This window comes from Bos indicus x Bos taurus, chromosome 24, assembly GCF_003369695.1.
Source record: "Bos indicus x Bos taurus breed Angus x Brahman F1 hybrid chromosome 24, Bos_hybrid_MaternalHap_v2.0, whole genome shotgun sequence".
Lineage (NCBI taxonomy): Eukaryota > Metazoa > Chordata > Mammalia > Artiodactyla > Bovidae > Bos > Bos indicus x Bos taurus.
Genome location: NC_040099.1, coordinates 48,428,814 through 48,454,810, shown reverse-complemented (window position 1 = coordinate 48,454,810; position 25,997 = coordinate 48,428,814). Strand labels below are relative to the sequence as shown.

Here is a 25,997-nt window from a genome sequence, read left to right as displayed (position 1 = left end):
TGTCACCGATAATATGGGGACGGCAAGACTGGCTGACTCTGCAAAGGTGGGAATGAAGGGCCTTTGTAAGCCATAAAAAATCTGTACATAGGCCTGGTGGTCCAGTGGGGAAGATTCCGCCGGCCAGTGCAGGCGACACGGTTTCAATCCCTGGTCCGGGAAGACCCCACATGCGAAGGGACGACTAAGCCCTTGCGCCTAAAGCCAACGCTCCGCAGTAACAGAAACCACTGCAGTGAGACGCCCGCTCACCGCAACTAGAGAGCAGCCCCAGCTCGCCGCACCTGGAGAAGGCCTGCATGCAGCAGTGAAGACCCAGAGCGGCCATAAATAAATACATCTAAAAAGAAAACCTATGCATAGATCTAGAGTAGTAGTAACAGTACAGCTCGTCCACTGTAATGTGCTATCCAGGTATATGGAGGTGCTTGTACTATTGTCTTAAATGTGAGGTAGGCTCTCCAGCTCATGTCAAACACTGACCTCGACCTACAACCTGTATGAGTCACAAAAACCAAAGGAGCCCAATCTCTGTTTGACATACTTGGTCAGAACTGTGAGTGAGTGTGGATGGCTCAAGGCCATCACCAACCTGGATGTGTAAAACCTTGGCAAGACACACCCTCAAGACTGTGGGTCAAGGATGTGACTTTTGTATAAGAAAGACATTTTATTACAATGCTGATGATACAGGCTGGTACAAGTGTCCTCTACAGCCGTGGTGGCCAATAAATAGGAACCACAGATGTAATTTTAAATGATTAGCCAGATTTAAAGAAGGAAAAGAAAAAGGTAAAATTAAATTTAACAATCCATTTATTTCAATAATTACTTAACATAAAAATGATCAATAAGATATTTTACATACTTCTCTCCATACTGAGATTTTGAAATCTGCTTAGAGCTTGTCAATTAATTTTTTAATTATTTATTTAGCTATTTATTGGCTGTGCCATGTGGCATATGAGATCTCAGTTCTGGACAAGGGATCAAATCTGTGCCCATTGCATTGGAAGGGCAGAGTCTTAACCACTGGACCACCAGGAAGTCCAGAGCTTGTCAATTTTTCAAGTGCTCAAGAGCCATACATAGCTAGTGTCATACTGGACAGTCCGGCTCAGTTTGAAGGACAGGTAAAGGCCAGGCACCAGTCCCCGAAGAGTGTGCCCTCCAAGCCGCTTTCATCCCTGCTCTGTACTGCAGAGGGGCTGGACCCTGCAGACTCAGGGGCTTCCAGATGGGTTGGCCCAGTGGCAGACAGGAAGAAGAGAGGGAAGCCCTGAAGTTTCTCCCCCTTCTCTCTGTGCCTCAGGCAGCGTTACCAGCAGCGACTGGGTCTCTGCAAGGCTCCAGCCTCACCAGATAGGCTTCCTGTGCAAGACCTCTAACCCTGTGCTCTGGCAATACCATCTCCACCTGTTCTGCCTCAGGCCTGGAGGAGGCGATGGCTTCCTGTGGTTGTTTAGTTTCTCAGTTCTTTTATCATCTGGATAATCAACTCCCTGGGTTATATTCCCTCTGTCTAGATACTTGTAGTTTCAAAGCATCTCTGCAAAGATATTGATTAAATTATAGGGGGAAAAAAAAGAAAGAAAATGAGAAGTCCATCAGATACCACCTTAAACCAAGTGATCAAGGACAACATCATCTGTAATAAAACATATACCCACCATGGACTTCCCAGCATAACGCCCTGAGAAGGGCCATGTCGCTCTTGAGGGGTTCTTGCCAAAAATGCAGTGTCCATCAGGCAACCCAAACTGATGAAATTTCCAAAAACTAAATGACCTTCAAAAGTGTCAGGGTGGTAGGGATAAGAAAAGACCACAGGAGTGCCACAGGTTGGAGGAGAATAAGAAAGCAAGACAATTAGATGCAAATTTGGATCTTGGAACAGAAAAAGGACATTAGTAGATACACTGGTGATTTTCGAGTCAAATCTCCTTGTACCAACACTGATTCCTCAGTTTTGATCATTGCACTATGGTTACACGAGATGTTCATATGAGGGAGCAGGCCCACTGGAACACCTGTATTATTTTTGTGCGTCTGCTATAAGCCGAAAGTAACTTCAAAACAAAAAGTAATCCAGGGGCTTCCCTGACAGTCCAGGGCTTAAGATTAAAGATTCCATGCTTCCACTGCAGGTTGGGGAACTTAGTTCCACCCCTGGTCGGGGAACTAGGATCCCACATGCTGCATGGCATGGCAAGAAAAAAAAAGTAATCCATGTATGTATGTACGTGTTTAGATATATATATTTGTGAAATATTTGGACTACTGTAAAAACAATCCCTCTGCTTTACTGCTTCTCATACTTGAGGGGTATCTCCCTTCCAGGCTGGAGCCTGGCTGAGAGTAGGGAGGATGCTCAAGATGCAGAGTGACTAACAGCCAGGGGAGAACGAGATGCCACACGCCTCGTTCCATCCCGGGACAGCCTTGCAGAGACAGGCTTCCTCCCGTGGGGCATCCCAAACACTTCAACCCCAGCTGCACACTTGCTGACATGACTCCCCGCAGAACAGTGACCCGAGGGTGGGGGCACCTCCTCCTGGGGTCAGCGTGATCTCTGGCAGGGCAGAGGCAGGCAGCGACACTGGCTGTCCAGACAGGCAGGCACAGAGGGGAGGCCGAGGCTTCTGCACACCACGTGCCGCCTCAGCCCCTGGATGAGACGTCTCTGCTTCGACAGAGGTCACCCTCAACTTTATAGCGGCCAGCCTTCCTGAGCACCTCTGCTGTGGGACCTGCACCCAGCGCTCCCTTCACAGGAGAGGTGAGATGCCCAGGAACAGTAAGAAAGGGAGGGGGGATGCAAGGCTGAGAAGGACAGTGTGCTCTCGAAGGATTCTTGTGGGAGGGAAAGCAGTCAAGCCCGGATCCCTGAGGACAGTGAGCCCGAGTGTGGACCCAACTGGGGAATACCAGCTAGCTCAGGGGCAGGGGGTAGCAAGCAGGACCCTCCCGCTAGGCAGTCAGAGCCTCCTCCTGGGTGCACAGGGGGTGGAAGGCTTGGCGGTAGGAGGGGGGGCACGGGGAGGGGGAGCATCATCAGTGCTGTGTTAGAAGGCTGAACTGGCCGGGAGCGTGGGTGTGGGGAGTCCACTGGTCAGGAGGCTAGCGTCCTGAGTCGTTCGGGTCTCCACTGGGAGAGCAGGCAGCAGGGGAAACGGAGTGGCTCTGAGCGCATCGTATGGACAAGCAGTGAGCTGAGGGCTGATGTGTGTAGGAAAGCTAGCAAGAAAGGAAAGTCCACAGAAACCCACCCCAGAGACCCAGCTGCGGCCCTGGGGAAAGCTGTTGGAGGAAGGTACAACTTTCCTGACACCCCCAAGTTAAAGTGTTAGTTGCTCAGTTGTGTCTGACTCTTTGTGATCCCCTGGACTGTAGCCCCTCCAGGCTCTTCTGTCCATGGGATTCTCCAGGCAAGAATACTGGAGTGCCGTTTCCTCCTCCAGGGGATCTTCCCGACTCAGGGTTTGAACCTGGGTCTCCTGCATGGCAGGCGGATTCTTTACCCTGCACTTAGCACCAGCAGCTGCACCCACTGGGCCCGTGTGGCACCCCACCTCCAACTCCCCAGCCACATCCGCGCTCTGCTGCTGCCTGAAGCCCCTGGGAGCTCTCCCTTCCCTGCTCAGGGCTCCCGACCATCTGCTGGGATCCTGCTGCCCAGCTATCTTCTTCCTGCTTAGGCTGAAGCCACCACCCTCTCCGTCCCCTTTGCCTTTAATGAGCCACTGCCTAGAGAAAACACAGGGCTTCCCGGAATGTCCTCATCTGCATGAAATGATTCCAGAACAAGAGAAGGGCCCCCTTGGGGAACACTCTCCTCGGCCCTGCCCCCATGCCTGGGTCAGCCCAGCGCACTTCTCCGTTGGGGTGAAGGGTTTAGAGCTGGGAGCAAGTTCCCTGGGGGGTAAGGAGGCTCTCCTGAGAGGTCATGGGACACAAAGAGGCAGGAAAGATGGGAAATCCGTACAGGGGAACACCGACCATGGAATTCACAGAGTGGTTTGGGGCCTTCACCGTACCTACTATCACCTATTTCTTAATTTAAAAAGATGAAACAAAGACAGCACAGGGTTAAGTTTAACAAACAAGGCGCACAGACGGTTTATTCTGTACTCAAAACAGATGCTTTTATCTGCTCTTATCAGTACATTCTAAATACTTCATGCTAAAAGAATGAAAATCTGTTATCAGTCATTTGCTCGCCAGGATGGACAATACTTGGAGAGCAGACTTGACGGAGGACAGAGGACGCCACTGAAGGTTGAGGGAGGAGTAAAAAGAGAAAAGCCCAAGGTAGGGAGGCTGCAGGAGCCCCTTATCAGTGGTGTTTGAATTCCTCGCACTTGCCCTTCCAGACATGGACGTGTATCAGGTGAAAGTCGCTCGGCTTTATCTGACTCTATGAGACTCCATGGACTATACAGGAATTCTCCATGGACTTCTCCAGGCCAGAATACTGCAATGGATAGCCTTTCCCTTCTCCAGGGGATCTTCCCAACCCAGGGATCAAACCCAGGTCTCCGCAGGCAGATTCTTTACCAGCTGAGCCACCAGGGAAGCCTGGACGTGTATCAAGGGCAGAGTCAAACCAGCAGGCTGTATCAGGAGGAGGAGAGGAAAAGATCAGCTGATCGAACTGCATCCATGTACAAACAGACGTGTACATAGGAACTTAGTATGTGATAAGGACAGTGTCTCACGTGAGGGCAGGGAGAGACCATCAGTAAACAATAAACACAGGGACGAGACAACCAGCGAGCTAGTGAGGGGAAAATGACCCTAGGGTCTGCCTCCTACCACACACGGACAACACATTCCAAGTTGGTTAAAATCCAAGATGCAAGTTTTAAATTCCATCAAAGTCTACAATTTTGTGTTAAAAAAAATTCACAAAGACAAGTGAGAGGCCCCTTGCAACATGTATAGCAAAGGGTTCCTCACCAGGACATACAAAGATTTCATTTAAACCCAGGCACGAAGACTGCTACATACATTAACGTTCACTCCACACAGATCCCTAGGCCTGTTTATTACCCCCAACTTTGCAAACATGGAACTTGAGACAAAGCATAGCTAAGTAACTGACCCAGGGTGACACAGCCAAAAGAGAGGCAGAATGAGTAAAAGGGATAAACAGGCATTAGTTCAAAGAGCCAGTGAAAATGTTGGAAATGAAATGTATTTATGATCATGGATTCGATGCTGAACCAGACATTATTTTATTGTAGTAAAATATAATTTACACTTTAACTATTTTTAAGTGCACAATTCAGTGGCATTAAGTTCATTCACCTTGTTATTCAACCAACACCAACATCCAGCTCCAGTACTTTTTCATCCCAAACTGCAACTGCCCCCATCAAACAGTAACTCCCCATCCCATTCCTCCAAAACCCTGGTAACAACTTTTCTACTTTCATTCTCTATGGATCTGAGTATTCCACATGCCTCACAGAAGTGGGATCAAACAGTATTTGTCCTCTGTGTCTGAATTACTTCTCTTGGCATAAAGTCCTTAAGGTTCATCCATGTGACAGAATTTCCTTTTTTTCTTTTTTAAGCCTCAATAATATTCCTGTATGTATGGACTGTATTCTGTTCATCCAATCATTCACTGATGAACAAAAGTGTTTCCACCTTTTGGCTATGGTGAATAATACTGCTGTGAACATTCTGTACAAGCATCTGGCCAAATACTTGCTTTCAATTCTTTTGGGTATATACCCAGAAGTAGAACCGATGGGTTATATATTAGTTCTATGTTTAATTTGCTGAGGAACCTAGATTTTTTTGTTGTTGTTGTTATAAAGGACATTATTGGGGAAACAGGGCAATATAAGGTCTATAGATTAAATAATAGTATTGTATCTGCTTCATGACTATGTAAGAGAATGTCCTTGTTCTTTGTAAATACACATTGACATATTTAGGGATAGAGGGGAAATCTCTCCATATACAGAATCTATTGATCGATTGCTCTGTCGAGAGGAGAGAGAATGCAAATGTGATAAAATATTAACAAGTGGAAAATCTGGGTGAAGGATGTGCAGGAATTCTTTGTTTAATTAGTATAATTTTTATGTACATCTGAAATTATTTCAAAGTGAAAAATTATTTTAAAAGCCATCTTATCCAGGACTTCTTAATCAAGGGGGTGCCAGGACCACCCAGGGCAGGGAAGGGGAGTGATTTGAAGGTCTAGTGGGAACCACTGCTCTCACCCAACACCCTCTTTTTCTGGTGAGGGGCCCGAGAGGAGAAGGGGCTTCCTCACGGAGCCCAGGCATGGGATAGCCTAAAGGTGGGGGCTTTCAGAAGTCAGGAGCATACAAGACCGCTTCCTCTGTCCTCGTCCATGGTCTCACTGACCAGGAGAGGGGGGCCAGGGGAGGTGGGAGTGGAGACTGCCTGGCAGCTCACTCTCTCACCCACAGTGACACTCCAGAAAAATCTTGGAGTGGGGGCGCTCGGGGAGGATGCGGCCCAAGGGCTGAGATTTGAGAGAGGGAGAAAACCTTTTCCCTCCAATCTGAAGACAAACTAACAAAAAACTCAAGCAACTTTCCTATTGTGGAGGCAGCTTAATGCAGCGATTAGGATTCTGAGTTCCTTTTTGTTTCTTTGCTGTTTTTTTTTTGTTTTTGGCTGTACAACCAGGCTTCCAGGATCTCAGTTCCCTGACCAGGGATTGAACCCAGGTCCAGCAGTGAAAGCGCCGAGTCCTACACTGGATCGCCAGGGAATTCCCAAGAGCCTGAGTTCTTGAAGCAGCAAATCTGAGTTCATATTCCTGCTCTGTCTCTTAGTCTATCACCTTGGGCAAGTCCCTTCCTTCCTCAGACTGTTTCCCTTGCTTGTAATAAAACAAGAGAAACTGCTACAGCACCGGGAGCAAGGCCACGTGGTCTGAACCGCAGACTGACCACGTGCTCACTGAGTGACCTTAAGCAGCGTAGTCAACCTCTCTGAGCCTCTGTTTCCTCCCCCGTGAGCAGACAATAGAGCATCTTCTTCACAGCATCACTTCACTTCACGGCAAACAGATGGGGAAACAGTGATAGACTTTATTTTTTTAGGCTCCAAAATCACTGCAGATGGTGACTGCGGCCATGAAATTAAAAGACATTTGTTCCTTGGATGAAAAGCAATGACCCACCTAAACAGCATATTAAAAAGCAGAGACATTACTTTGCCGACACAGGTCCGTCTAGTCAAGGCTATGGTTTTTCCAGTAGTCATGTATGGATGTGAGAGTTGGATTATAAAGAAAGTTGAGTGCCAAAGAATTGATACTTTTGAACTGTGGTGTTGAAGAAGACTCTTGAGAGTCCCTTGGACAGTTGGGAGATCCAACCAGTCCATCCTAAAGGAGATCAGTCCTGACTATTCATTGGAAGGACTGATGCTGAAGCTGAAGCTCTAATACTTTGGCCACGTGATGCAAAGAACTGACTCATTTGAAAAGACTCTCATGCTGGGAAAGATTGAAGGAGGGAGAAGAAGGGGGTGACAGAGGATGAGATGGTTGGATGGCATCAGCGACTCAATGGACATGAGTGTGAGTACATTTCAGGAGTTGGTGATGGACAGGGAAGCCTGGAGTGCTACAGTCCGTGGGGTCACAGAGAGTCCGATAGGACTGAGTGACTGAACTGGACTGAACTTCACAGCATTGTTATGTAAAGTAAATGAATTGACATGGACACCCCTCCCTGTCCTTTGGTAGTTCCTCCTCAGGGTCCCAACTTCTTGGAGCTCAGTCTTTGACCCTTTTGTCTAAGCTCCCTCACTCTTTGGGTTTAAAATGCCACCCCTATGTCACTATTTACAAATGTAAATCTCCAGGTCATTCTCTTTCTCAGAACGCCACTCTGTATATCCAACTGTTTAACTGACATCTCTACCAAAACATCCAGTACTATCCTTTTCTCTTATTTATTTTTTTATTGGAGGAAAATTGTTTTACGATGCTATGTTGGTTTCTGCCATTGTTGTACAGCAGAATCCAGTACTATTTTAAACCTCTCACATCTGAAAACTGAACTCTTGACCTCCCCAACACTGATCTTCCAGGGTCTTCCACCTCATTTCTGGAAAGTCTGTCCTTCCACAGGCTCAGGCTATTGTCAAGGCCAGTCATGTTGTCTGTGCCTTAAAGTATGAGAAACTGACCATTTCTCACCACCTCCACGGTCCCACACGGCTCCAAGCTGCCATCAACCTCTGACCTTGGCCAACCAAGGACTTCCTGGTCCCTTGCTTCCTTTCCACCCTGCCCCTTGATGTTGCTGATTGTCCACAAAGCACCCAGAGTGGCTTGATCTAACCAATAGCACCTCTCTCCTCTGCTCAAAACCCTCCAGCATCTCACTGACCAGGCCCCACAGGTGTGGCTCTTTGCCCCCACCAGACTGGCCCCAAAGCTACTCCTCAAAGTGGGGTACACTCCCACACCAGAGCTGTGTTCCTGACATCCCCTCTGCCTGGAAGGCTGGTTCCTTAGTGGTCTCACTCTCACCCTCTTCAAATCTTTACTCAAAGGTCTAAGCAAGCATTCTAGACAGCCCAGCACCCCGGGCCCCTCTTGCCTCTTTCACGTATACATCACCTTCTAACATCCTGTTTCCTTCTTTGTCTATCACCTGCCTTTCTCCCTCTGAAGGTAAGTTCTATTCATGACTTTATCCCTAGAGCCTAGAACAGGGCCTGAATTAATCATTCTTAGCTCTAATTATATTTCATTATTTAGCCAATGGTAACTGGCCGGTTTCAGCAACTGTACTTTATGCCCAAACCACCAAACAATGTACAGGAGACCAACCTAAATAAGTAAACAAGCTAAAAGCTACATGTATGCTAGAAGCTCAACTCTTCAGAGGTATATTAAGAAAAAAATAATGCACAAAATCTATACTAGTTTTTATCATAAAACTATGGTGGGCTTCTTTCTGTTTTCTGATTGTCTCTGTTTTTCTACTATTGCTTTAAAAGTAAAATAAAAATTTAACTTGTTTTTAAAAACAACTGGTAATCAGGTTTAAAAGGGCTCAGCCTCACTAAAAATCAAGGAAATGCAAACTAAAGTGACAAGAGACCATTCGTCTCAATCCCCTGGTAGTCCTGTGAATGATACAACAGGCCTTCTGGAGAGCACTTTGGCAACAGCTATTAAATCTGATTCTATTTCTCAGCATCCACCTAAAGAAACACTTGTACATGTGCAGGAGGAGACACGTTCAGGAGTGTTCGCTGATGTATCCTGTATCTCCAGGGGAAATTCTGAAAGTGATCTGAATGTCCAGCAATAGGTGAGTTGTTAAACTATGGGACATCCGTACTGTGGGTTTCTTTGCAGCCATTAAACAGAACACAGCAGATGTACAAGCCTGGAGGAATCACTAGGGCAAACAGCTAGGTGAAAAAGGTGAGTTCTCAAACAACATTTCCCCAGCTATGATATAAGATTTGGAAATAATATATTTCTGTAAGTCATTAAAAAGGTGAAGAAGTTAACTCATCATTCTGATGGAGGTAGAGGTAAGACAGTGGAATAAGGCAGTAGCTAATTAGCCTTTGAATTCCTAAGTATCATGAGAATATATGCATATAGTAATTATGTAATTAAAAATAAATTATATTTTTAAATAAGGAGAAAGATAAAATGACTCCCCATATTCAACCACCCCACAGTTCCCCTTAAATTGACTTCTGTTAAGCCTTTCATGGGAGGTCCACCATTGAGCGCGTCCTCCTTTGAGCAACCATGGCAGGGAATAAGGACTCCAAGGGCAGGAGGAAATGAGGGAATGGGATAGAAGAGGGATGAGGGAACAGTGCAGAGGGAAAGCAGAATGCGAGGAAAAATGTGACGAGAAAGAGGGAAGGGAAATGCTGTGAGAAAGCAACTTCACACTCATCTGAATCCTCTTATTATCCCTCTCTGTAAGGTCTCTTCCCAACGCATGGCTTCCAAGGGCCTCACAGCATCCCAGAGAACTACAGGAAGTTATCTTCACCCTCACTGGCTCTTCATGTGACTTGTTACCAAGAATTCTGGGGAAACATGCTTTCATTAGACATATCTATTCTTTACAACGTCCCTACATTCTATCCTTCCGAGAGAGTAGACCTCCAGGCCCTTCACCATGGAGGGGTGGGGAAGGGAGACAGACGAGTCCACCTGTGGCTGTAGTCATCACCCTGAAAAGGACGTCAGAGTCACATGGGAGCTGACAAGAACGTCAGTGCCCAGACCCGTCCCCATTCCACTCAACTCTGGGGTGGGACCTGCCCAAGCTCCCAAGCAATTCCAATGAACAGCCAGAGCTGTGAATACTGCTTTAAAGCTTGCTGATGGTCCATAAAACCATCGAGTAATACCAGAGGTGCCAAACTTCCCTACTTACAACATTCCAATCTCTTCCTCAAAAGGTTACTGGTCAATGAGACTTGGAATCCCAATTCTCATTCCACAGGGAAAAAAGTATACTACCTCCCAGCAGCCTGCTAGTCACAGCCTGTACCCAGCAGGGAACCAAAAGTAGGTGGGGAAGGGGTGGATCCCAGGACCCAGCTCAGCCACCACCGTGCAGTGGGGTTTGGCTATGTCCCACCTCTGCATCTCAGATTTTCTCTTCTGCAGAACAGAGCCATCACCTCCCTCCTCCCAAGGACAGAGTAAGGACAACTTTCAGGATGTGCCTTTGCGGACTTGGAATCCACTGGAAGGGAGGCACTCTTAAAATGTGTGGGGTAATTTTAAATTGATATCCCAAACATGTTGGGAAACAGAACATACATTCTCTGGGTTACTCATCTAGGATAAAAAGGAACCTCTCTCTCTTCTTCTCTCCCTCCCATCCATCCATCCATCCATTCATTTTCCTTCCTAGTTGTGGGTGGGGCAGGGGCAGGGGGAACACCCTCTACAAGCATCTCGAGGTATTTTCTTCCCGAGAGTCAACTGTCATCTCTCAGATCCTAAAAAACGACCTCACCCACTGAAAAGCAACATTCTTCTCCACTCCCTCAAGTCTTCTCTAGGTTTCCAAGATTCTTAACAATTTTCTCTCCCAGAAACATCAAAACACCACTGCAGACAGGCAGCCTGGGACATTCTCTGAGGTTTTTTTGTTTTTGTCTTTGGCTTCCCTTTAAAACAGTCATCAGGTTAAGCAAAAACAAGCAAAAGTGCTTTAGCAGAAAGATTTCCCATTAAGTGGTGTCAATAAAGAGATCGTGTTTTTTCCGAAGAAGTAGTTATGCCGACACTTCTAGCCCTGGCCTTGCTTAGAGTCGCCACAGCTGCCCCCTCCCCTGGAGTCTGGACTCCAGCTGTTTAGGGTTGTGGGGGAGTAGTTGGTGGGAGCAGGACTGGAATGTACGCCCCTTGGTCAGCAGCGCACAGGCGGACCCCAGGATCCTGCCAGGTGCTTGCATTCTTCCAGGGAACCTCAGGGAATGCAGGCGGCTTAAGGAATGCATCTAGATGGCGCAAGTGTTTTCCACACTCTGCCTCACAGCTAGCATCTGTTTAACAGCTGCTCCAGATGTGGATATCCGGGCATGGCTAGGCCCAACCTATCCCAGGAGCAGGAGCCGGGATTGCAGGGCCCAGATTGAGGCTCTGTGTCCTGAGAGCTCAGCTGGTCCTACAGAGAGGGCAGAGGCACTGGGAAGGCCCCTCCTTCTCAATTCTCCCTGATGGGAACGGAGATTCTACCACTCGCAAAGTGCTCCCCTGGGGTGAAGCTTCACAGCTTCCTGAGACCCCTCTCTTGGAAGAGCCCATTTCACATGGAGGAAACTTCAGGGGATGCTCTGCTGGAGGCCACCGGAGTCCCCTACACCGTGGGGGAGACAGGCAGCACGTGCCAGACCAGCCCCGTGCCTCTCCGTGGGGCTGGAGCCAAGGCCAAGCCCTCTCATCTACTCAAGGCCTTTGCTCCAGCAACCAGCCCCTCTGCCCTTGACCACTCCCATCCAGGCTTATGCCTCCACCGCCTTTGATGACATCTTCCTGACATCCCATTTACAACTGCAAACACCTCCTGACCCTCATCACTCCTCACACTCCATTTTCTCGATTTATTTTCCCCCAGAGCAGTTGCCATCCACCACCGGAATAAGGGCCACAAGGGGTGAGCTCCTCCTCTCTTTTGCTCACTCCCGGGTACATGGTCCTAGGACAGCGCCAGGTGCAGAGCAGGTGTTCACTACACACTTGCAGCTTGAATACTGAACAGATTACAGGCTCGCTACTTCCTGTGATCTTAGAACTTCAAGGACACCAGGAAAGCATCACATATATTTCCATTTCTCTCTCAGGGCTGATCTTCCTTTCCCTACCCTCCAATGGGGATAAGGCAGGCAGCACCATGGCTTTGAAACAGGAAGGAAGGGGACAGAGCACAACCTCGAGAAGAACAACATAAGTCATGAAAGTGAAAGTCGCTCAGTCGTGTCCGACTCTTTGCAACTCCATGGACTGTACAGTCCATGGAATTCTCCAGGCCAGAATACTGGAGTGGGTAGCCTTTCCCTTCACCAGGGGTTCTTTCCAACCCAGGGATCCAACCCAGGTCTCTCCCACATTGCAGGCGGATTCTTAACCAGCTGAGCCACCAGGGAAGCCCAAGAATACTGGAGTGTGTAGCCTATCCCTTCTCCAGGGGATCTTCTCAACCCAGGAATCGAACTGGTGTCTCCTGCCTTGCAGGTGGGTTCTTTACCAACTGAACTATCAGGGAAGCCCCAGAGTCCACATACCAGGGAAGCCATATAGTCACAGGACATGACAAAAACCGATTAGAACTACCTAGATCCAAGATGGTGAAAGATTCAACTTCCAGATTCAACTTGAGCCTCATTATATCTTCATTGTAATATATTAGCTCAATAAATCAGCACCATAACAGTTCAGAGCTAACCCTAAAAGGCTAAATAGTGGGCAATGGCCCAATGCCTGGAAATCCTTGCCCTTCCTCCCACCCGAAAGAGTTAGAATCCTCCCACTCATTAGCCTGTGAAATTACCCAGCCCATAAAAACTAACCAAGCCATACTTCAGAGCCTATGGTCCTCCAAGATGGCCCACACTCTGTGGAGTATGTTTCACTCTAAATAAATTCACTTCTTACCTATCATTTTGTCTCTCACTGGATTCTTTCTGAGACATCAAGAACCCGAGCTTCATGAAGTCTTGACAAGTGTGTGATCTCAACTAAGAGTGTGGGTTCAAGTCCCAATCTGAGCTGCACTGTTTTGGTTTCAGAATTTCCCAGGGCCACTCCTGGTCCTGAGTGCCAGGAAAGCCACAAGTTCATCCTGGCCGTCTAAAAGCTGGAGGGTCTGGATCTGCTGCCCACCCAGATGGTGAGTCAGACAGCTGCACTTGGCTTTCCTCCAAACCAGGGGCCACATGTGGCTCCTCACTACTTGGGAGGGAGCCCTGGGCTTGAGGGTGGACAAGTACAAGAGATCAACGCGGGGCCTCAGACCCTGAGCAGAAGAGACCCTCCTGAACCGCCAGATACAGACAACACCCTGCTCCTCCAGAGTTTTTGAGCCTCTTATTACCTCTGAGCAGGTCCAGGTGGCTCAGAGGTGAAGAACCTGCCTGCTGGTGCAGGAGACCTAAGAGCCTTGCGGGCGCAGGAGGGCCTAGAGGAGCCATCCCACGTTGAAGGTCAGGAAGGGCAGTGGTGAGGAGATACCCCTCGTCCAAGGTAAGGAACAATGGCTGCACTTCGCTGGAGCAGCCGCAAAGAGATACCCCACGCCCAAGGTAAGAGAAACCCAAGTAAGACGGTAGGTGTTGCAAGAGGGCATCAGAGGGCAAACACACTGAAACCATACTCACAGAAAACTAGTCAATCTAATCACACTAGGACCACAGCCTGTCTAACTCAATGAAACTAAGCCATGCCCGTGGGGCAACCCAAGGCGGGCGGGTCATGGTGGAGAGATATGACAGAATGTGGTCCACTGGAGAAGGAAATGGCAAACCACTTCAGTATCCTTGCCTTGAGAACCCCATGAACAGTATGAAAAGGCAAAATGATAGGATACTGAAAAAGAAACTCCCCAGGTCAGTAGGTGCCCAATATGCTACTGGAGATCAGTAGAGAAATAACTCCAGAAAGAATGAAGGGATGGAGCCAAAGCAAAAACAATACTCAGCTGTGGACGTGACTGGTGATAGAAGTAAGGTCCGATGCTGTAAAGAGCAATATTGCATAGGAACCTGGAATGTCAGGTCCATGAATCAAGGCAAATTGAAAGTGGTCAAACAAGGGATGGCAAGAGTGAATGTTGACATTCTAAGAATCAGTGAACTGAAATGGACTGGAGTGGGTGAATTTAACTCAGATGACCATTATATCTACTACTGCGGGCAGGAATCCCTCAGAAGAAATGGAGTGGCCATCATGGTCAACAAAAGAGTCTGAAATGCAGTACTTGGATGCAATCTCAAAAACGACAGAATGATCTCTCTTCGTTTCCAAGGCAAACCATTCAATATCACAGTAATCCAAGTCTATGCCCCAACCAGTAATGCTGAAGAAGCTGAAGTTGAACGGTTCTATGAAGACCTACAAGACCTTTTAGAACTAACACCCGAAAAAGATGTTCTTTTCATTATAGGGGACTGGAATGCAAAAGTAGGAAGTCAAGAAACACCTAGAGTAACAGGCAAATTTGGCCTTGGAATACAGAATGAAGCAGGGCAAAGACTGATAGAGTTTTGCCAAGAAAATGCTCTGGTCATAACAAACACCCTCTTCCAACAACACAAGAGAAGACTCTACACATGGACATCACCAGATGGTCAACACCAAAATCAGACTGATTATATTCTTTGCAGCCAAAGATGGAGAAGCTCTATACAGTCAGCAAAAACAAGACCAGGAGCTGACTGTGGCTCAGACCATGAACTCCTTATTGCCAAATTCAGACTTAAATTGAAGAAAGTAGGGAAAACCGCTAGACCATTCAGGTATGACCTAAATCAAATCCCTTATGATTATACAGTGGAAGTGAGAAATAGATTTAAGGGCCTAGATCTGATAGAGTGCCTGATGAACTATGGAATGAGGTTCGTGACATTGTACAGGAGACAGGGATCAAGACCATTCCCATAGAAAAGAAATGCAAAAAAGCAAAATGGCTGTCTGGGGAGGACTTACAAATAGCTGTGAAAAGAAGAGAAGTGAAAAGCAAAGGAGAAAAGGAAAGATATAAACATCTGAATGCAGAGTTCCAAAGAATAGCAAGAAGAGATAAGAAAGCCTTCTTCAGCGATCAATGCACAGAAATAGAGGAAAACAACAGAATGGGAAAGACTAGGAATCTCTTCAAGAAAATCAGAGATACCAAAGGAACATTTCATGCAAAGATGAGCTCGATAAAGGACAGAAATGGTATGGACCTAACAGAAGCAGAAGATATTAAGAAGAGGTGGCAAGAATACACAGAAGAACTGTACAAAAAAGATCTTCACGACCCAGATAATCACGATGGTGTGATCACTCATCTAGAGCCAGACATCCTGGAATGTGAAGTCAAGTGGGCCTTAGAAAGCATCACTACGAACAAAGCTAGTGGAGGTGATGGAATTCCAGTGGAGCTATTCCAAATCCTGAAAGATGATGCTGTGAAAATGCTGCACTCAATATGCCAGCAAATTTAGAAAACTCAGCAGTGGCCACAGGACTGGAAAAGGTCAGTTTTCATTCCAATCCCAAAGAAAGGCAATGCCAAAGAATGCTCAAACTACCTCACAACTGCACTCATCTCACACGCTAGTAAAGTAATGCTTAAAATTCTCCAAGCCAGGCTTCAGCAATATGTGAACCGTGAACTTCCTGATGTTCAAGCTGGTTTTATAAAAGGCAGAGGAACCAGAGATCAAATTGCCAACATCTGCTGGATCATAGAAAAAGCAAGAGAGTTCCAGAAAAACATCTATTTCTGCTTTATTGACTATGCCAAAGCCTTTGACTGTGTGGATCACAATAAACTGTGGAAAATTCTGAAAGAGATGGGAATACCAGACCACCTGACCTGCCTCTTGAGAAATTTGTATGCAGGTCAGGAAGCAACAGTTAGAACTGGACATGGAACAACAGACTGGTTCCAAATAGGAAAAGGAGTACATCAAGGCTGTATATTGTCACCCTGTTTACTTAACTTATATGCAGAGTACATCATGAGAAACGCTGGACTGGAAGAAACACAAGCTGGAATCAAGATTGCCAGGAGAAATATCAATAACCTCAGATATGCAGATGACACCACCCTTACGGCAGAAAGTGAAGAGAAACTAAAAAGCCTCTTGATGAAAGTGAAAGAGGAGAGTGAAAAAGTTGGCTTAAAGCTCAACATTCAGAAAACTAAGATCATGGCATCCGGTCCCACCACTTCATGGGAACTAGATTGGGAAACAGTGCAAACAGTGTCAGACTTTATTTTTCTGGGCTCCAAAATCACTGCAGATGGTGACAGCAGCCATGAAATTAAAATATGCTTACTCCTTGGAAGGAAAGTGATGACCAACCTAGATAGCATATTCAAAAGCAGAGACATTACTTTGCCAACAAAGGTCCGTCTAGTCAAGGCTATGGTTTTTCCTGTGGTCATGTATGGATGTGAGAGTTGGACTGTGAAGAAAGCTGAGCGCCAAAGAATTGATGCTTCTGAACTGTGGTGTTGGAGAAGCCTCTTGAGAGTCCCTTGGACTGCAAGGAGATCCAACCAGTCCATTCTGAAGGAGATCAGCCCTGGGATTTCTTTGGAAGGAATGATGCTAAAGCTGAAACTCCAGTACTTTGGCCACCTCATGTGAAGAGTTGACTCATTGGAAAAGACTCTGATGCTGGGAGGGATTGGGGGCAGGAGGAGAAGGGGACGACAGAGGATGAGATGGCTGGATGGCATCACTGACTCAATAGACGTGAGTCTGAGTGAACTCCGGGAGTTGGTGATGGATAGGGAGGCCTGGCGTGTTGCGATTCATGAGGTCGCAAAGAGTCGGACACGACTGAGCGACTGATCTGATCTGATCTGATCTGATCACCTCTGAACTTCCAACATTCCTGAGATGGCAGGATCATCCTCATTCACCAGATAAGAAAGCCAAGCCTCAGAGAAGTTGAGGGGTCTGCTTGCCTGAGGTCACACAGGCAGCTAGAAGCAATATGGAACCAACTTTTGAACAATGATCTACTGAGGATTTATCATGCTCAGCAAAGACACACTTGACATGGTCGCTTCCGTTAATGGTTCACATTCTACTCTGGAGAAGTGGAAACTTCCAAATCTCAACCCACAGTCTTTCAGCAGAGTTCACCTTCCACCAGGGCTGCCACAGACTGGCCAGCAGCAGGGAAGCTCCAGAGCTTCAGACCTGAGATTCTGGTCTGAAGGCTTCATGTGCGTCACGAGGTCTGGCACACAGAGCCCTGGGTGAGGCCTGAGAGACACGATCTTTGGCTGCCAACAACTGCCTGTATTCGACATCAGAGGACCCATTCAGAAGTGACAGACTTTTGATGGTGTGCCTTTGGATGAGCTTCAATCATCAGATGTCTGCTAGAACATGAGCTTGTGGCTCATGGAGCAGGGAGCAGTGCCTTGCACACAGCAGGTGCTCAATAAACGAGGGTTCCATGAATTGTGAGTCTGCCAGGCCCAAGCTCCCCAGTGGGGTCAGAGGGGCCAGGAGTGCACAGCCGGGGGCTTCCTGCCTGGATCCCACACTCTGGTTAGGGGGCCATCCCCACCTTGGCAATCTAGGCCGCACTTGGCAGGGATGCTGCCTGGAGCCAGGGCCCCTTAGCACCCCTCTGAGCTTGCCGAGCCCCATGCCCTCCTGGGTGGTGTTACCTGGGAGACGTGGGACTGCGTCTTCTCGCTCTCGCCGTCACCCTCCGTCTTGTCGGCCAGCAGCCCCTGCACCTGGTACTCCAGCACGTAGCTGTCAATGAAGCGCTCCAGCTCCTCGATCTCCTGGGAGCGGCTGCTCCCGGCCTCGGAGGAGGCGGACGCTGCTGAAGAGTTCTCCATCCCTCCCACTCAGGGGCCTGGGCTGCGGGAGGCAGAGGACAGATGGGCTCGGTGAGATGACGCTGCTGGAGGCAGAGATGGGGACCCCACCTGAGAAGCCCTCCCCCTCCCGGAGGCACTCCCTCATCCATCCTGCCCTCTCCCAAGCTCTCGAGCAGTCAGTGGGGTGCCGTCTGGCCTTTATCGAGTGAAGAGGAAGCTGTCATTCCTCCTGGGGGGTCGGGAAGGAGACTCAGGCCCAGAGAAGGGCCAGTATTGTGCCTAATTGTCCAGCATTGTAACTGGCGCCATGCTGGGTGTCATTTCATACCTAGACCTTACCACTCAGGAGAAAGTGGAAAATTGGACCCAGCCTACCACTCCAGCCCCATTTCCCAACATGGAGTTAACAAAATCTATCATAAAGCAGAATAAGACCGACTGCAGGTGTCTATGTCCCTGACTCCAGCATTGAGAAATACAGGGGGTCCCCAGACACAGACGGTTTAAAGGGCCTGCGCCTCCAAGGAATACCTCCTTCCAAAGACATGTTTTCTTTTTGGACACCAGACTATTCCTAAATTTGGTGAAGACGGTAGGCGATAACGTGATTCTGCGGCCCTGTTAATGGTGTGTCCAGTAGGACACACGCTATACTCAGTCTCTAAGGACATGACTAGCTTTTAATGATACAATGTGTAAGGCCCAGCAGGTTGCCTGGGAGGGCATGGTTCAGCCTTGGACACTGCCTGGTCACCCTCCATAGAAGCATGACGCCCTCAGTAACAGCTCAGGCCCTCTCCCTGAGAAGCTTAACATAAAGTTTGACCAGTGTTCTATGGATATCTATTAAAGTCCACCAATAAAACTGCTGTCCCTAGGAGGAATTCCCTGGCAGTCCAGGGGTTAGGACTCTGCACTTTCACTGCATAGGACATAAGTTCCATCCCTGGTCAAGGAACTAAGATCCTATATGCCTTGAGGCATTGCTTAAAAAAAATAAAAAGCTGTCCGTCTCCAAGAGGACTGGTTAACCTAGCAGCTGCAGGGGCCCAGGCCTGCAGGGACACCTCCACTGTCCACTCTTGTCCTCAAAGCTCCCCACAGCTCACCTGGAAGTTGAGAAAGCTAGAACCATTCTTACCACTAGGTCCCTTCCTAGCAGGGACACCCCCCAACCCCTACTCCTGACAGGAAGGGGCTTTAAAGCTGGTCTGGCGTCCCTTCCACTGTCTGGAAATCAGTGCTTTCCAGGGGGAGCAGACTGAGCAGAAAAAGCAGAGATTGCACACGGCTTCACCATCAGAACTAGTACAAGGGTCCTCTACCAAATCACCAGCCTTAGACACACAAAGTGAAGTGAGTGAGGTCGCTCAACAAAGACCCAAGTAAATGCACGGGCTGAGACCACAAAGGGCTTTCGGAGCCTTGAACGTGTTGTGGATAATAAAGACAACTTCCTAGTATGTTTAGAGAACACTTGAATTTCAAAACCCTGGATTACTGAGAGCTTTTTTAGGACACAGTTATTCACCAACACTTAAGAGTTTGTTGAGTTTTCAATCGTAATGGATCCAAAACAGGACAAGAAGCGGCCCGAGGGGTTCCAGAAATGCTGCGAGACCGTGAATGCTGACTCCCCCAAACCCTCGACAGGCTCCCTGGAGGCTGCGCGGACCACGGGAAGGATGGTCACGCAAGCGGACACACGTTCTCCAGCTGATTTCCGGATTCAGGTTTTGGCTCTTGGCTGCTGCATGAGATCCAGCCTCCCTTGGACCCCAGACCAGCTACAGAGGGTAGGTGCTGGGCTTCTGAGCTCAGTAACCTCGGGGCTCGTGGGTGTGTCCACCTGCCCCAGAGGGAGGAGACTATGGTTTCAGGCTTGGGTGCTCTCTTCAGACTGGGGGAACCCAGGGATGGGGGCCTGGGTGGCGGTGAGTGTGCAGGCAGGCACTTTGCTCAGATTGAAATAAGTGTGCCTAGTGGTGCGAGGGCCACTTCCTCCACCTGCCACCCAAGGCCCAGAGTGGTCTTACGTCCTTCCTACCACCAACCCCACCGCTCAGACAGCTGCCTCCTGCCCCCTGGCCACTCTGCTTTTTGTCCTGAATGTAAGTCAAGTGTGGCAGGCTTCAGAACTCAAGAGAGCCCTGAGCATACACCTTCTCCCAGTTACTCAATCAAACATTAACCTAGGAACGCCTGGGAGAGGATTTTGTAAATGTAATTAAACTCCAAGTCAGCAGACCTGAAGACTCAGAGTATTCAGGAGGGCCTGACCCAATCACATGAACCCCTTACATCTGGGGCTGGAGGGAGAGACAGAGTTGCTGGCCTGAAGGAGAAGGAATGTGTGCAAGGTTCGTGGGCAGCCTTGAGAGGCTGAGAGCCATTCCTGGTCAATGACTGATCAGGAAAAGTGCTTCCGGCCTGCAACAGCAAGAAGTAAATTCAACAAGCCCTGAGTTTGGGGGCAGGTTTTGTCTCCCAGAGCCTCCAGACCAGAACTCAGCCTGACCGACACCCTGATTTCAGCTTCCTGCTATACCGAGAGGGGCTTCTGACTTCCAGCCCTGTGAGATGATAAACAGGCATCATTCTAAGCCTTTAAGTTTGTGGCAATAAACCACTAACACGGGATCCTCTTTCTGCCTCTGTGCTTTTGCTCACACTGTGTCCCTCACCCAGTCACTTTCCCCTTCCTTCCACCTGCCCAGTCTCAGGGTCCTTATACTCACGAGGGGCTAGAACCTTAGAGGCCAGTGCCAACTAGCCCAATCCCTGGCTTTAACAGCAGTGAGTGGGCAAAGGATTCACCCAGTCTCAGTCTAGGGGTATGAATACGGCAACCCCTATTAATAACAGGAGCTGCTAATGTACCTGCACAGGTAGCCTGGAACAGCACCCTCCTCAGCACTCCATCCAAGGCCTTCATCCACTTACCCCTCAGTGTAACTCTATGCAATCGATACAAAAAGAGAAAACTAGGGTTCAGAGAGGTTAAGTAACTTGCCCAAGATCATGCAGCGGAGCTCCGGTCGACCTGCACCTCACTGCCTCTTTTTTTATTAGAATATAATTGCTTTACAACATTGCGTGAGTTTCTACTGTACAACAAAGTGAATCAGGTATGCGTGCGTGCTAAGTTGTGTCCAACTCTGCACGACCCCATGGACTGGTGTAGCCCGCCAGGCTCCTCTGTCCATGGGATTCTCCAGGCAAGAATACTGGAGTGGGTTGCCATGTCCTTTTCCTGGGGATAGTCCTCACCCAGGGATCAAACCTGCACCTCTTACATCTCCTACACTGGCAGGGGGTGCGGGTCCTTTACCACTAGTGCCACCTGGGAAGCCCAGCTCAGGTACATGCATACGTACATCCCCGCCCTTCTGGACTTCCTCTCACTGCCCCCCCGCCCCGCCCCCGCCATCCCATCCATCTAGGTCATCACAGGGCATGGAGCTGAGCTTCCTGGGCTTTACCATCCCACCTCCTGGCAGCCTGCTCAGGCCCTCAGGAAATCTCCCACTCCTTTTACCACCGTCCTTCCAAAGCCCAGTGAATTCTTCAGTGCTGTGTGTGTGTGTGTGTGTGTGTCCTAACCTCCACTGGTCTGCAGGCTCGAGAGGGCTGGGCCCCGTGCCTCACTCACGCACGGCCCTGGGCAGGCGGCCGGCCTCAGCAGGATGGGGTGATAAGGTCAGTGCCCAGAGAAGGCTGAAAAGGAGCTGCCTGCAGAAAAGGCCAATGTCTAAGGCCCCGCCCATGATTCCTCGAAGAACTTCAGATCTTATCACGGGCTTCTGGCTCCTGTCTCAGGAGCGGGCAGAGGGCTGGGCTCCGTAGGAACTAGACAGGAGTGTTTCCAGGAGGACCGAGTGCCCGGCCCGGCCTGCACAGCAGGCTCAGCCCTGCCCTGCTGGGCCTTTCCATGGGCCTGTCACGGGGCCACACCATCATCCCGGGAGGGAGGCCGGGGGCAGAAATCACCCCCTCCTGGCTCACTGACGAAAGGGGGGACTTGAGACACATTCCCACCCTGGAGAATCCTGGTGCCCAGAGGGAAAAGGAGCAGCCCCCACACTGGTCGCTGGTCTTGGAGACGCCCTCCTACTCCAGTCACTGCGGCCCAGGCAGGGTCTCCCGCGCAGCCTGACTGCACGTCCCCTCGGCTGCCCAGGGCTCCTCGGACACATGCCAACAGCCCCTGCAGGAGCCCCGCTGGCCCCTGCACCTCGGAGCGGGAGGAGCTGACAGCCACCGTGGCAGCCCTGGATGGGGACAAACCCTCCCTCTCGGTCTCTCAGATAACAGCTGAGGCACCTTCTCCGTGGTCCCGCAGGGTGACCCAGGGCACGGAGCCCAGAGGCCCAGTAGTGACCAGTCCGTGACGCCCCTTTGCCGACCCCCTCCTCCCGTGTCTCTCCCCCCAGGGAGACCCATTCCTAGGGCATCACTTGGGTTGGGCTCATTTGTCTGTTCTACAATGAACCCCAACCAGGGTGCAGGTCCCTCCTTCAGAAGAAAAGCCCCGAGCTTTCTCTCTTTACCAGAGAAGAGGGAGGTGGAAGAGAGGAGACTGGGCCTACATCATCCATCTCCTAGGCCATTAGCTAGGCACTCACTCCCTCACTTTCAACAAAGGTAAAGTATCTATAATTCAAAACATACCACTGAAGCCATTTTCAAGCATACAATTCAGTGGCATTAAGTACATGCATCAAGCTATGGTTTTTCCAGTGGTCATGTACGGATGTGAGAGTTGGACTATAAAGAAAGCTGAGTGCCGAAGAATTGATGCTTTTGAACTGTGGTGTTGGAGAAGGCTCTCGAGAGTCCCTTGGACTGCAAGGAGATCCAAGCAGTCCATCATAAAGGAGATCAGTCCTGGGTGTTCTTTGGAAGGACTGATGCTGTAGCTGAAACTCCAACACTTTGGCCACCTGATTCGAAGAACTGACTCATTGGACAAGACCCTGATGCTGGGAAAGATTGAAGGCAGGAGGAGAAGGGGATGACAGAGGATGAGATGGTTGGATGGCCTCACCGACTCGATGGACATGAGTTTGAGCAAGCTGCAGGAGTTGGTGATGGACAGGGATGCCTGGCATGCTGCAGTCCATGGGGTCGCAAAGAGTCAGACACGACTGAGCAACTGAATTGAACTGAAGTACATTCACAGTATTATGTAAGCACCATCACTATCTATTTCCAGAAAATTGTCATCATCCCAACAGAAACCTGGTGCCCATTAAACAGCCCTCCATCCCCTGACACAGCCCCTGGCAACTGCTCTACTTTCTCTCTGAACTTGGCTCCTCTGCATACCTCATTTAGGTGGTGTCATACAACATCCGTCCTTTTGTGACTGGCTTATTTCACCTCTGATGTTTTCAAGACTCATTCATGTTGTAAAATGTGTCGGAATTTCACACCTTTTTGTGGATGAATAAGACACTGTGTTACAATAACAGACTTATGTATGGACCACATTTTGTTTATCCATTCACTCATCAATGGACACTCAGGCTGTTCTCACCTTTGGCTATTGTGATTAATGCTGCTACGAACATGGGTGTACAAGTACCTGTTTGAGTTCCTGTTTGTAATTCTCTGGGGTAAAAGCCTAGAAGGACCTCTCTGCTTTTAACGTAAAAACAGTGAGGAGGCCCAGAGTGAACTCCAGGCTGGTGGAGACCAGGGAAATAAAGAGATACTTCTCTCCAGGACTTGTTCTGCTCCCTTCCGGCTAGTGCTCTGGGGTCTCCTCCTGGCTCTGCTTCTCATTCACAGGGTATGTGCTCAGTCACTCCAGTTGTGTCCAATTCTTTGCGACCCCGTGGACTGCAGCTCACCAGGCTCTTCTGTCCATGGGGTTCTCCAGGCAAGAATACTGGAGTGGGTTGCCATGCCCTCCTCCAGGGGATCTTCCCAACCCAGGGATCGAACCCGTGTCTCCTGCACTGGCAGGTGGGTTCTTCACCACCACCACCACCTGGGAAGCATGGATCAGGGTGGGAAATCCCTTCTTCACCACTAACACCCACCTGGGAGGCATGGATCAGAGTGGGGAATCCCCAAACAGCTAGGCTGCTGGGTAAGCTGAGAGCCAGCAAGAAGAGCTTCCGTTTTAATGATTAGTGAAAAGTGGAAAGGGGGCTGGGCCCAGAGGAAGAAGAAAAAGAGGAGAGGTTGGACGAGGAGAAGAAACACCTCTTGTAGCTGCAGCCATCCAAGATATGGCCTGTGGGGCTGCAGCCAGATCTCAGGAACATGCCCTTTTGTCTTTGGGGCTCCCCTCCTCGCGCCGCCGTGCCCCCCAGCCCCTGCCAGGTGATGGATGCCCAGGAACAAAAAGGCAGGCAGCAGGCGTGGGGAAAGTGCTGAGGCCGCACTTTGCTGTAAAGGGCAGGCAGCCCCAGAGCCTGCAGGCAGGAGGCGGGGCCCGGGTGGGCACAGCTGCAGGAGGGGCACAGAGGGGCTGAGGCCATGGGGCACTGTGGTTCCTTGGGAAACCAGCGTCAGCAAAGGCACTTCTGCTGACACCGCGGGCTCAGGCTGAGGTCAGGAATCTCGCTCCCCCCACCCTCGGGGCCTGCCTGCCTCTCAACCTTCGCAGGGGCTCACAGAGCTACATCAAGGACGCCTCTACAGGAGAAGGCAGGGCCCAGAGAGGAAAAGCTGGAACCATCCCAGCCTTCTCAGCATCCTTTCGCATCGGCCCTGTGACAAATGGCATTAGCAGCTGTAAATGTAGCCAATCCCTTTAAGAACAGCCAGGCATTAAAGGAATTACCTCCTCCCCAACCCCAGGACCAGTTCAGTGACCTGCCAACCAGATGACAGCCTCTGCTTAGCGGCCTGCCAGCTCTTCTCAGGGGGCACCCAACAATTCCGGGCCCCGGAAAGGGCAGCCCTGTGCCCCTCACCCTCCAGCGGACCCTTTCGCCTCAGGCCTTCAGCACACAGCTCGGCCAGGACTTTCTCAGAGAGGAAGCCCAGGGCTCATTTCCTGGCTTTCGGCTCCACAAAGGGTCTGGCCTCCTGGTCCACAGGCCCCGCTACAGGGAGTGGGCTAGTGACCCCGGGGGACTCACGGGTCTGTCCCCGCAAACCCAGCAGGACAGCAACTCTGCAGACGGATAACAGGCCCCTCTGAGCTGTGGTGGGCGGCAGGGCCCAGCCAGTCAGCACCACTCCCCCACTGCTGAATGAATCGCATCCACCCACTGCTTCTCCACCACCCCTTTCCCAAGCTGCTGGGCCTCAGTCCCCCATCCGGACCCCCTCCAGCGGGTGCTCCTGGTGACCCGGCTCCACACCAAGGCCTGCCCTTCTCCCTTCCTGCCTCCACACAGAGCTGACAACTGGCACCTACACACAGAGCCTGTAGCCCCCAGAGCAGGGCCAGGCCAGGCCGCCCCGCTGGGAGTGTGGGAGGAGAGAGGCCAGCTGCCAGGGGAGGAGGGCGCCCAGAGCCCTCCCCGAGGAAACCACGGGTACCCCCTTCACCATGTCCTGCTGCCAAGCCACCCCTCCAAGTCCAGCCCACGTCCCACCTCCTGCACAGACAGGACTCAGGAAGAATGCCTTCCCTTCCCCTCAAGCTGCAGCCCTCATGCTTAGGGACTCTGGGCCTGCTAGTGTTCACCACAGAAAAGCAGGGGGCTTCGGGAGAGGCCTCTGTGCACAGGAGCCTCAGACCCTCAACCACCGGAAGTGGAGAAGTTCAGAAACACCAGGAGGAGCTGGAGGCTACCTCAGATGTCAGCATCGCTTACCGTCGCAGAAGTGAGGACACCCGGTGTCCCCCACATGATACCAGTGTAACCCTCTGTCACTCAAACATCAGACAGGTCTTAGCTAGGGCGGTGTTTTTCTAACTGCAGGTCTCCGTGGCTTTTGTGGACTGCAAAATAAACTGAAAAAAAT

At 49.9% G+C, this 25,997-nt stretch overlaps 1 protein-coding gene across 5 annotated transcripts in view; it reads right to left on the bottom strand.

Annotated features, from left to right (window-relative positions):
- The window catches only part of CTIF (cap binding complex dependent translation initiation factor), a 324,670-nt gene that overhangs the window by 229,321 nt on the left and 69,352 nt on the right, over positions 1-25,997 (bottom strand). For all 5 annotated transcript variants that reach the window (XM_027526349.1, XM_027526350.1, XM_027526346.1 and 2 more), the window contains exon 2: positions 17,904-18,105. In XM_027526349.1, the coding sequence (XP_027382150.1) occupies positions 17,904-18,083 (180 nt within the window). In that variant the 5' untranslated portion in view covers positions 18,084-18,105. The remainder of the gene's footprint in view (positions 1-17,903; positions 18,106-25,997) is intronic.